General features: G+C 30.8%; 2 protein-coding genes across 2 annotated transcripts in view; one reads left to right on the forward strand and one right to left on the reverse strand.

Annotated features, from left to right (window-relative positions):
• HELRODRAFT_190283 (hypothetical protein) overlaps nucleotides 1-4412 on the reverse strand; it is a gene marked incomplete at both ends in the record, with an annotated part of 11008 nt that extends 6596 nt beyond the window's left edge. The window contains 9 exons of the mRNA XM_009013058.1: nucleotides 147-210; nucleotides 311-385; nucleotides 655-793; nucleotides 1418-1513; nucleotides 1755-1954; nucleotides 2405-2513; nucleotides 3296-3390; nucleotides 3562-3639; nucleotides 4308-4412. Of these exons, the coding sequence (XP_009011306.1) occupies nucleotides 147-210; nucleotides 311-385; nucleotides 655-793; nucleotides 1418-1513; nucleotides 1755-1954; nucleotides 2405-2513; nucleotides 3296-3390; nucleotides 3562-3639; nucleotides 4308-4412 (961 nt within the window). The remainder of the gene's footprint in view (nucleotides 1-146; nucleotides 211-310; nucleotides 386-654; nucleotides 794-1417; nucleotides 1514-1754; nucleotides 1955-2404; nucleotides 2514-3295; nucleotides 3391-3561; nucleotides 3640-4307) is intronic.
• A 1091-nt stretch (nucleotides 4413-5503) lies between these two features.
• HELRODRAFT_185301 (hypothetical protein) lies at nucleotides 5504-10336 on the forward strand. Its single transcript, XM_009013059.1, has 9 exons — nucleotides 5504-5643; nucleotides 6265-6412; nucleotides 7137-7272; nucleotides 7734-7817; nucleotides 7929-8073; nucleotides 8268-8355; nucleotides 8754-8840; nucleotides 9060-9189; nucleotides 9399-10336. Exons 1-9 carry the CDS (start codon nucleotides 5510-5512, stop codon nucleotides 9479-9481), a joined length of 1035 nt encoding a protein of 344 aa, XP_009011307.1. The 5' UTR covers nucleotides 5504-5509; the 3' UTR covers nucleotides 9482-10336.
• The last annotated feature ends 2164 nt before the right edge of the window (nucleotides 10337-12500 follow it).

Consider the following 12500-nt stretch of genomic DNA (forward strand, 5'->3'; position numbering starts at 1 on the left):
GTGTGTGTGTGTGTGTGTGTGTGTGTGTGTGTGTGTGTGTGTGTGTGTGTTGTGATTGTATGTATGTATGTGGTCACAGAAAAAAGTACAAATGAAATATGTCAAGTAGTAGTGAGAACTGAAGCAGCCATAAAATGACAGCTTACTAAATTTAAGGTAGTACAGTATCAGCTTCAAGTAATTCCTCGTCAGAGTCATCAAATCCCATTCCTACAAAGTACCAAGTTCCAAAGTATCAGTACCAAAGTCTTATAATTATTATTAATTAATTAATTGGGTTATTATTATTTATTATTATTATTATTAAAACCTTATAATCTTCCCATTTAATGCCTTCAGGTGGGTCAAGATTTTCCGGAGATTTGAACGTTGCTGTTATATCGGCCTGAATTATCATAAATTAATCATAAATTAATCATAAATTAGCATAAATTAATTTACACTATTGATTGTATAATTAGATACAATTAATTAGAAATTAACAATTAATTAATTAATTTACAATCTTGGCTTGGTATAATAATTGGTTAAACAATGACAACAACAACCCGTTATGACAACGACAAACAACAACAACAACACATCACCACAGCCACAATGACAACAGCAGCACATCACCCCGACAGCCACAAACAACGACACATCACTACAAACCGCCTTCCAATTGAAAACGAGAGTCTCAGGCACGTATTTTCTTTCCTTCCACTCCTTGAAGTACTCACAGCCGGGGTAGGGCAAAGATGAGAGTCGGAATTTTTGGTACTCATCATCGACTTTCTCTGATGATGAGAAGCTACAATATTATTATTAGTAAATGATTATCATAGGTTAATTTGCATCTTCTTCCTCCATTTTTTCTGATCAAACAAAATTAACCAAAATAAGTTGATGACAAGAGATGATATAAAATCCAAAAAGTAAACTAAGTGTCGACAGGTATGTAAAGTGATAAAAACAATTAGTGGCTTCATCATCTAGCGAAGTTTCGTTCACTCAGATGACGGTAGAGATGAGATATCTTCATTTAGTTCTTGGCTGGAATTTGTTTGGTCTATCCTTTTACTGTCAACCTTCTCTGGGGACAAGATGGCATAACTTTTTTGGTCATTAGTTAGATGGTTGATTGGTCAGTTTGTTAGCGAGGGTGGAGCGTACGTGTTTGGTTGAATGACCAATTAACATAGACGTTGAAAAAACTGCGTACGCTATAGCAGAAATGAAAGTGAAGTGATTGCAGGAAAGATCTTATAAGATGGCAAGACTGTGATTGTAGAACATGCTTTAATTATGCCTCACGTTCTACATTCTAAACATTTTTTTGCGTAAAATATTATGCAACCATTCCAGCACACACGACAACGCTATCATTCTACGAAAGCAGGTAGCAGTGAATTAGTAGAAACGTCAGTTAACTCACTTGAGGTAGTACTTGACCTTGCAATCTTCAACCATGAGGTCAAATATGTAGGACACTTTGAACATCTTCAACAGCTTAATATCACTAGACCTTGCACTGCGTTAGCAATTTGAATGGACAATAAATTTAACATGAGAATGGAGTGTCACAAGCATATCTAACGATTATTTCTGTTCAAAATGATAGTCAATATATATTCGGCAAAGAAACCGTAGATTTTTTTGATAGTTTTGATATAAACAATCCTCAAACATTAAAAACTTTTCCAAACCATTCAATATTCTTGTGACTAAAGTATGAAGGTACTAAAAAAATTTAGTAAAAACTCATGGCCAACCCAAGAAGGGAGGCAACATCATAAGGCGATAGTATCTCTTCGTCAGTTAAATCTTCAAGTGAGCATTTAATGACACTCTCCTGACTCTGATCGGAGTCAAACGGAAGGTTTCTTGGAGTTGTGATGGAGTAGACAGCATTCATGCACGATCTGAGCATCATCTCTTTGGCAACTGCCAACGTAGATGACCTACATATGTGCTGTGTGTGTGTTTGTGTGTGTGTGTGTGAGTGAGATGATCGAAAATGATCGAGGGACAAATCCTGAAGTCCAGTTGTATATGGTGAAGTAACATTGAAGCAGTATTTACAGAATTGTTTTTAATGACTCTTTTTCTCTCTAACTCTCTCTCATCATACAAACAGAAACATAGGTTTTAAATACTTCATATTATATAAATTAATATTTGCAAGAAGGCATAGCATGCAATAATTAGAGTCTTAAAAACGTTAGTGCACTGTCCTACAATGCTTACAATTTATAATGCTACACAACTCAAGAGAGCATCTTACATGAAGTCATAAAAAAAAACACTACATTATAACTAGAGAACCAATCGAAAACGAAATACGACAACACAGGCAACACAACAACAACAACAACAATAAAAGAGTATGATTGTCTTAATAGATGGATCCCAACCCACAAACCTTGCCTTCAAACAGTATGACAGGCACCACAAATCTCTCTCGGCAACGACCTATTTTAGCATCGTATATCAGATTGTGCAGCTCAACGCCATTGTATGATGATCTGAATCTGCATTGACATTTTAAATATTTGTCTTCATTAATATTAATTAATTAATTAATTCATTCATTCATTAATTAATAACTAATCTTTACTGATACATGAAATAGAAACATGATAAGTTCAGTAACCTTTTAATTTTTTAACAATTGTCTACTAAAGCATAATAAACAGTTTTTATCATTTTTAAATTTTAGCACTCAAATGTACAGAATATATTCTTGGCATTGCAAAAAGTAAAAAGAAGAAACTATCTAATGGTCAAGAGCTGGTTGAACCAAAAATTTTGATTAATTGAGACAAACACACACATACACACACGCGCGCGCACACACACACAAACACACACAGAATAACTATTTTTAAAGGTCAAAATGTAGAAAAAAAAAAACAAAAAAAGTTTGACTACAAGGACAAACACAATTGCATAGTAATATAACACACTATGAAATTAAAAAGATAGAGATAGCATTGGTATTAAAATTAGCATAGAAGGAATGGCAGAAGTGTGTGTTGTTCTGAATGCTAAAGTTAATTTTTAGAAAATTAATATTCACAAACATAAAAATAAAATTACTGGAATAAATAGAAATATAAAACAATACACAGAGAGTACTGATAATAAAATCAAAATAGTAGTTAAAATTAAGTCTACACAGCATGCACATATGCAAAATTACAGCCAAATGAAAAGATAAACAAGAAAAACAACCAAAAATAATAATAAAATGCATTAAATAATTGAGATAAAACATAATCAAAATTGAAATAATCAAAATTAAAAAGTTCACTTCTCATTAGTATTAGTCTCTGTATTAAGCTGTTCTAAGATAGCAATCTTTTCTGGGTAGTGGTCACATAGGTTGCCATCCGTATTATTAATTAACTGCCATCAGGTCAAATTGAGACATTAACCAAAATTTATTTATTTATTTATTTAATGGTTAATGGTTATTTATTTATTTAATGGTTTATTTATTTATTTATCTGAATGTGTGGCATTCATTGGGACATTTTTCTTAAATTATAAAATAAATACAATTCTGAATGAAAATACTCGGAATGAAATCATATTTACAGAGTATTTATAATCCTTGCTGAAGAGCCTCAAGCAGGTTTCCATGATCTGTGCACTCTGTGTTCAATTATTTGAAAAATGTTAAATAATATTCAAAACTTGTGATGTAACTGTAAAAAAGTTTATCAACTGAACTAAACTTTAATAACAAATTAGAAGACATGTTGTTGTAATATAACTAGCAATAAAACTTTTTAAATTAAATTTTTAAACAGACTAATAAAAGTAGTAAAGTAAGTTAAAAAGTTAAGTTAAATAGAGATAGTGTAATATACTAATATATATAATACTATATAATATAGTAGTATGTAATAGTATAAATTATAAAACTTCTTTACTCAAGCTCAAACCTTACACTTCACAAATTTACATTATTAGCAAAATGAAATAAATACTTGCTATGCAAACTAAACTTAGTTTAATTTAACAAGGCTTAAGTTTGTTAAATTAAGTTAAGTAAGAGTAAGACATAATAATTAAAACTTAAAAAAGAAAGTGTGAGTTTAATTTAGCTTTTTAGCTTTAGTAAGTTTATTCTTCTACAAGTTAATTAATATTAAATGAAACATGACTTAAAACTCCTTAATATTAATATTATTAATATTAAGAAGTTAAGTCATGTTTCATTTTCATGTAAATTATAAATAAATTTAAGCATTTAATGTTCAATATAATTTATATAACTATAATATAAATATGTCATAATAATATGAATGTTTTTATACCTTGGGCTCTTTTGTGCTGACCAGATAACTGTTTTTGAAACCACAATAAATCAGGTCTTCTATGGCTTCTCTAGTAATTACTTCTTCAACTTCGGCAGCGGCCATTTTTTTCTTTAGTTAGATAATAAAACTAATTGAAATTTTTAATTACCTAATTATGCAATGCAAACCGGCAAAGTAACTAAAGTGTAGCAGTGGGTAATATGAAGTTTTCTGTATGCGTGCAAGACGGGATTACGAAATTCGCCATATGCAATATTGTTCTTTGGTTTTATAGGACTAAATATCTAAATATACTGTCTATGCTTTCGTGAACTTCCATATATACTTATATATATATATATATATATATATATATATAATATTATATATATAATATATTATATTATATTTGTTATATTTTATTATAACATGTTATAACTAAAAATATGACAAAAGACAAAACTTATATATAAAATCTATAAAAACTGTTAATAAACTCCACTAGCATTCTGCAATTTGTCATTATCAATAATCTCTATAGGTATTCAACATGAAACTTGAAAATAATTGACAGTTAACGTGGATAGTCTGGTGCTAGTCTTTATTTGTTATTTTAAGTAGCTAACAAGATGAGTTACCGACGGTGAGTACCACATATTACACAATATATGTAAGTTAAGAATGAATAGAATAAAATAAAGCAATTTCTGTAATAATATTTTATGAAGTCTAATCAATTATTATTCTTCAACAATTAGTATATCCCTTCGTGTACTTCCATCATCTGACAATTCATTCAAACGGAGATTCCTGGAGATTTTTAGTTTATAAACAATAATATGCTTGGTTATAATGCCATTTTATTTTGAAATGGTTTTTTACCTATTGATATCTATATGATGTATAAAGCATAATATATATTTTTTATGTTTGTGTATTCCTGTATTGTGTGCGTATGTGTGTACCATATATTAAATGTAGATAAAATGTACAAAAGAAGATGTAATAAAACAGCATCAAGTAAATTCAAACTTTGATAATTTCAATCTTTAAACTTTGAGAAAAAAGTAAACCGTGATCGTGTATATATATATATACATGTATAACAAATGCAAAGCATTCATATAACATAACAGATGCGTGCATTTGTTCAGTTTACTTTACAGACAACTGAAATCTTTACAAACTTAGATTAACTTTTAAAACATTTAAAAGTTGACATGGCGAAGTTGTGCGAGGAAGGTGATAAAAAGGTGATTCTACATTCTGCCTTTCACAATGAAACTCTCAGAAGATGGCAGTCACTCAACAGTTCGCTCTGCATCGATAATTTTATGTACCCCGTCTTTATAACGTTAGTTAGTTTGCTTTATTGTAACATTAATTTTCATTGATAATTAATATTAATTAATTATTAAATACAGTAGAATTAGGTTAAGTTAAGTTAAGATTTAAGAATGACCATCATTTCTGTTTCTCTTTGTCTCTTCTTTGTGACTTAGTTAAAATATCACTTATGTTGTCTGAAGCTGAAAGTGAAAGTCTGTTATAGTGTTATAAAAGAGAGTTAATGTCCTATACTTTTTAATTAATTTGATTAATGCAGAGATTGTAACACTGCAATTTAAATTTGTTTAACTTTTTGTTAATTAGCTGTCACTTACTTAATTACTTACTTTACAATTTAATTTACATTATAATTATAAGAATGACTTTATTTATTTAGCTTTGAATTATGATTAGTGTAGTGTATTTTTACTTTATTTTATACATCACATTTTATCTTTAAATCGCAGTTGCTACTGGCCTAATTGTTAGATAATTATATAATATAACTTTCATTACAAAACTGAACATTAAGATTTTAAGAAAATTCTGATTGAGCCATCTATTTTAAAAAGTTCTTATTTTATATTTATATGCATGAAAATACCTGTAATTTTAATAAATTTTCACTATTAAAAAATTCCTGAAGTGATGACGACAATGGTGAAGAAGAGATCTCTTCAATGCCAGGAATACTGAGGTTTGGGTGTGTTAAGGTGGTTGAGCATTTGAGGCCACTTGTTAGGTTGGGTCTCAATTCTGTTCTGGTCTTCGGCGTACCCAACAATGTCATCAAGGTTGGATGGAGTTTGGGTCTCATTGCCAATTTTTTTCATTTCATTTGGTAGATTTATATATATATATATAGTTCATCTTGATTTTTCAGGAGATAAGACTTATTTTTTAGTAGCAGAAGTTAAAAATGTGAATTATTTTAGAAAGCTATTTTTATTGAATTTCATTTATCTGTTATCTTTCTTAGATGTCTTGGGTAATTTATAATTTATTAAAATTTTTATTACTGTCACAGGTTCATTTAAGAAATAGCATTTTTTGTTTTTAATTTTTTTTTTAGAATTTTCTAAACTAATGAAAAAAAATAATTGGATGTAACACAAAACAGATCACTATGAAGCATTAATAAATAGACATTGTACTTCAGATCTTAAACTATCATGTTTGAATTAAGGGATGATGATAATGACGATAGTAAAACTCATGATGTGAATAGTGATGTGGATTATGACGATGATAGTGAAGATGGCGTGATACTTATATACTTATGATGATAACAGTGATGATGATAGAGATGAATGTTTGTGTGAATCTGTGTGTTTGTGTCCTTTTAAAAAAAAGGTTTACAAGAGAAAATTTCACTTCTTGAAATGTTTTTCTTTTATTTACAGATGATACCAATAAACTTTACAAAACAACGGGCTAATATTTTTGGAGGAATCAAATTGAGAATATATACATATTATAATGAATAATACCAAAAAATAAATTTGAAAAATGAAATAGGACGGTAGAGGCAGTTCGGCGGACATGAAAGAATCAGTCGTCATAAGGGCTATTAAGTCCATCAAGCAGTTCTTTCCTCATCTTCTTCTGGCCTGTGATGTGTGTCTCTGTGCCTACACTGACCATGGGCACTGTGGTTTGTTTCTTCTTCCTCTTCTTCCTCTTTTTCTTATTACTATTCTTTTTTAGATATTCCGCAGAGGTTATTGCAAGAAGGACTCAGTGTATAAATACATGTGATTCGACGCATCACACACTTTTTACATGTGATGGGCGGGGATATCTTCATATTCAAGCCCGGAGACTGCGTCAACAATGCCAGGCACCTTAATCATTACGCCATTGCCACATCAACATCAGTTTTATTTCTTGATATATTTTATTTGTTCATTATTTTTGCTTCAAGATAATTAGCAACATGTTTAAAAGCAATGTCATTATTGCTATTGCTATTATTATAATTATAATTCATACAAATTATTACCATTAATATCACTTTCCTTGAATGCTAATCAACTTTTATTATGGTAACTAATTATGGCCAAAAAATTTGGTTAAATTACCATTGTAAATTATTTTAAGATTATTTAAAATTAGGAATCCTTCGAGAAGACAGCACAATTGACAACGACGCAAGCATAGAACGTTTGGCAGAGGTAGCCCTAGCCTACGCCAAAGCTGGTATGTAATGCATTAATTAAACCCATTTCATGTGATGATTTTTGGATGGATATCTGATATTTTATTGTATTGTAAAGTTGGTAGTAAAAAAAAAACATTATCACTTCACAGGGTGCGATGTTGTGGCGCCATCTGACATGATGGATGGTCGAGTGGGGTCCATCAAGCAATCACTAATTAGGGCAGGATTAGGCAGTCAAGTGGCCATCCTCAGTTACAGCGCCAAATTCGCTTCTGCTTTCTATGGGCCTTTCAGGTTGAATTTTTTATTTTCTGTCACTCTCTTGCAGCAAATGAGTCAAAGATCTCTATGTAATTTATTTAGAAAAAGCACTATATAAATATTTATATAATAATACATACATACATACACACATACGTATACATACATGTATTCACAAATACTTACATGAATATACACACATACACAAACAAACATGGCACATGCAGAGACGCAGCCAAATCAGCTCCATCATTTGGAGACAGGAGATGCTATCAATTACCTCCAGGGTCACATGGCCTGGCTATGAGAGCTGTTGTAAGTTGTGACGTGTCGTTGTGGTGTTTTGGTGTGTCGTGATGAGTTGTAGAGTGTCACTTTATTGTTGATTGTGGTTTGCAGTAAGATTTTTCTACGTGATTTCAAGGTTATATTGTCTAGATGAATGTGATCTGATGCTATGTGATGTACTATTATTTGGGATGAAGCAATTAAAGTTTGTGAAAACAAGCGAACGGGAAAATTAATTCATTTCTTTAATATATTTTGATGTTATTTTGACTCTTCTTGATCTCATGTCTGAGACTAAGCAGGTTGTTTTAATATAATTCAACAACTTACCATACTCGCACACACGCGCGCGCGTTCACGCACACGTCTATGTAGACACACTTGCACTCATGTATATACACACACACACACACGCACGTACACAGGCACGAGATGTTGAAGAGGGTGCAGATATGTTGATGGTGAAACCGGCCATGGCGTACCTTGATGTTGTCAAGCAGACGAAGCAACAGGCGAGCAGAACAACTGTTTAATTTACTTAAAATTAACTATACACATACATACGCGCACATTTTCAATAGCGATATACATATATAGTCATTCAATGAATTGATGCAATAAATGTTACATTATATTACATACTTTTATAGTGATTTGTACTCAATTCTCATCAATACAAATCCTCTTATACAAATCCTGTAAATTGAGTACCAAAAATCAACCGTCTGCAGTACCCGGAGTACCCGCTAGCGGTATATCAGGTGTCAGGGGAGTACGCTATGATCTGGCATGGTGCCAAAAGTGGCTCCTTTGATCTCAAGAGGGTGCTTTTTGAAACCTTCCATTCAATGAGAAGAGCCGGTCAGATAGACTTTTTTTTATCATGGATATATATAATTACCCATTTATATCCATGCGTTTTATTTAAAATTTGTTATAAATCATTAAAAAATTATTAATAATTAAAAAATTACTACCTAAATAATAATAATGAGGTTATTAATAATTTTATTTTATGGTTTAAACTAGCGAATTTCCATTTTCCTAATTTTGTCTTTCCCATGGTATAGGGGCAGACATCATCATAAGTTACTACACTCCACAGATGCTTGCATGGCTCGCCGAGGAACATAAAATCAGATCGAATCTTTGATGCTCACCATTCATATCTCTGTTATGAATTTTCTGTCAAAGCTGTTTAACATAACTTAGGTTACTTCAAGTTAATTTACTCAAGTAACATCAAGTTACTCTTGAGTCATTTCAATTTCATGTTGTCTCGTTGTTTCTATGTTGTTATATTTCTTGTTTTATCGTTATTTCGTTATCTATGTTGGACTATTGTTTCTGTGTTACTTTGTTATATATGTTATTTTGTATAATATGCTAGTTAGTCTGTATCTGATGTATTTATTTTGTTGCTCTTTAGCAGTTATCATTGTTTATTATTTGTTCACTATATTCAATGTAAACTCGATTGATTTTATATTTATTATTTTTAAAGTGGTACTCGTCTTGTACGTTTTGTTTCATTCTATCGTGTTTGAAGTTTATTTTTAATCAAATCAAAATGGTGGAAGTTCTCCATTGATTTAACTTATTAATGATCATCATCTACGTGCGTATGCAGGCATTACTCGTTAAGCCTGATTATTATCAATTATATTTTATATTTCGTCTGATTCACGACCAATCATTTATTCGGCTCTTATGATTTTAGAATTTTTGGTTTTGTTTCGCACTGATTTCTCATAAATTTGACATTTTATTGCTTGATTGAACTTTTTCCAACTTGAGTTTATTATCACAGATGAAAAGAAATATTTAAAATTTTGTATTTAATATTTATTTCATAATTTAAAGACCCGAACCTTAACCGTTAATTCTAGAAGAGCAATAATTTCATTATTTTCAATATTTTGACGAACAGTTGTCATCATTACATCCATCACTTATATTTGAAAGTTTTTAAAAATGACCCAAGAGTTATGAAAAATGGCACAAATTTCGTGTAGTTGTTTCACAATTGATGAACTAACAACAAAGAAACAGAAATAAAATTAATTAACATAATCAAGATACAATATTAAGAGAATAGGCTGCATGAACTAAGCTAAACCGACTTGAATGTGTCTCACGGATAGTCTTTCAACTAAATAATGTACTTTTTTTTATCAAAGAAATTATCTTATGACGTTTAATACTATTAAAAATAGCACATTTAATAGGGAATAAACAAAGTCATTTTCAAATATAATATACTGACTAATCATAAAACAACTAAATTTAAAACTGATAAAATATTATGGTAAAAATTAAAAAACTGAAAAAAGTTGTATTGGGGTGTTGGGAGGGTGCCGACAATGAGAACCTCATCCAGCAAGTACGCAGACAAATGCAATCAGACAACACTTGTTTCTCTGAAGCAAGTTCATCTCTTCATTCAAAAACTAGAACAAAAATCGTTGTTTAAATCTCACTCCAATGTGTCTTTAAAATTGAAATTTGAGATGAGACAAAGCAAGCCAAAGACGCCGTCCGTAAGCCGAAAATTTGAAAAATTATCATTGACAAATTCAAGTAAGCAGGGCCAAACCAACGTAAGATAACCAGTCAGTCAGTGATGGATACTAATTTACAATACAATGAATCAACATATATCCAATACCAAGGACGTGGTACAAATTTAGTATACTAAAATATAATAATAATAATATAAAATATATTAATATAAATACCTGATCTGCATTAATGGTGTTCCTCTGGAAAGCCTGCAAGACAACGTTCGTAACGTCAGCCTGATGCTCCAGACTCAATCCCGAACTATGAATCAACTGATTGTTGTATGGAATTGATGAATTGAGAAAACGAATTGTTAGAAGCAACAGACTTTAAGTAATATAAATGACTTAATATAATGAATATAATATAAATAAATATAATATAAATAATATATAAATATAAATAATATAAAATAATACCATGGAGTTTATCAATATTTAGACGACTGTAAGTTGTTTGCGAATGTATAACACCATTATAGAACATAAAAACTACCAAAAACTATCGTTAGATGGCTGAAAAACAAGTCACATGACATTTCATTTTAAAGCAGGTATGGTTACGTAGAAAAAAAACTTGCCAATAACTACAACCTATTGCATCATATAAATGCATCACATACACACAAGCAGTAGCGCAAAAATAAATTTCTCAAGTCTGGTAAGATATTTGATACAACCACAACACAACACATACAACAAATACCACACAAACACACACCACACACACACGGAACATACACACATACAACACACAAACCTTTATGTGGTCTTCACAATGAAGAATTCTTTCTTCACAGGCCTCATCATGATTGGTTTCACCAGAGTTACAATGATTTTGCTCTGTCGAACAACATGCAACAAACAGAAACTGTCCATTTTGTTTCAGAAACTTCTGTGATGGTTGTTTTAGTGAGAATTTTTATAAAAGCTGTCAATAAAACTAGAATAAACTCAAAATTTTTTCTTAATTGAAAAGTGGACACTAGTTGCATGCAAAAATTGTTATGTTAGCCATCAGATAGTCCTTCCTTCCCGCCATTAGTAAGACATCAAGTTTGATCTATCACTTACCTATTCTTTAGTTAGAGTAAGCCAACAAAATTTTCAAGCAGACTAACACTTTTGATTGTGCATGCACCAATAAAAAACGCATTAAATAATTTATAAATAATAGCTAAAAATGGAGTTGATGATATAACTGACCTGAGTTTGAATGAAAAACATGTTTGGATTCTGAAGTATCAGCGGAGTTAAACTGAGTACAAGATCAAATGAACCAATCAGGCTTTCACTCAAGTTCATTTCTTCCATGTCACACACTTCAAATTGTACCTATGTGCACATGTATGTGTGTACGTGTGCGTGTGTGTATCTATGTATATGCCTCTGTGTGTGCGTCTGTGTGTGTGTGTGCGACTGTGTATCGTTTTTTCGTCTGTGTGTGAGTGATTAACAAATATAAATAAAATTCAAATCATGCCCCCACAACCAACAACAACAATACCAAGTGTCACTTCTATTACACTACACAAATTTGAATTGGTGTTTGCATTGTATTGTATTAATTAATTGTATTTATTGAAATAAACAAAACAAAATAATGAGACT

This window comes from Helobdella robusta, assembly GCF_000326865.2.
Source record: "Helobdella robusta unplaced genomic scaffold HELROscaffold_11, whole genome shotgun sequence".
Lineage (NCBI taxonomy): Eukaryota > Metazoa > Annelida > Clitellata > Rhynchobdellida > Glossiphoniidae > Helobdella > Helobdella robusta.

Bases quoted from the DNA above. Each gene is read 5' to 3' on its own strand.
- HELRODRAFT_185301 (XM_009013059.1), top strand. From the start codon at position 5,510: ATGGCGAAGTTGTGCGAGGAAGGTGATAAAAAGGTGATTCTACATTCT. The intron at 6,413-7,136 runs GTTGGATGGAGT...AAAATGAAATAG, and splicing joins TACCCAACAATGTCATCAAG to GACGGTAGAGGCAGTTCGGC. The intron at 9,190-9,398 runs GTCAGATAGACT...CCCATGGTATAG, and splicing joins CCATTCAATGAGAAGAGCCG to GGGCAGACATCATCATAAGT.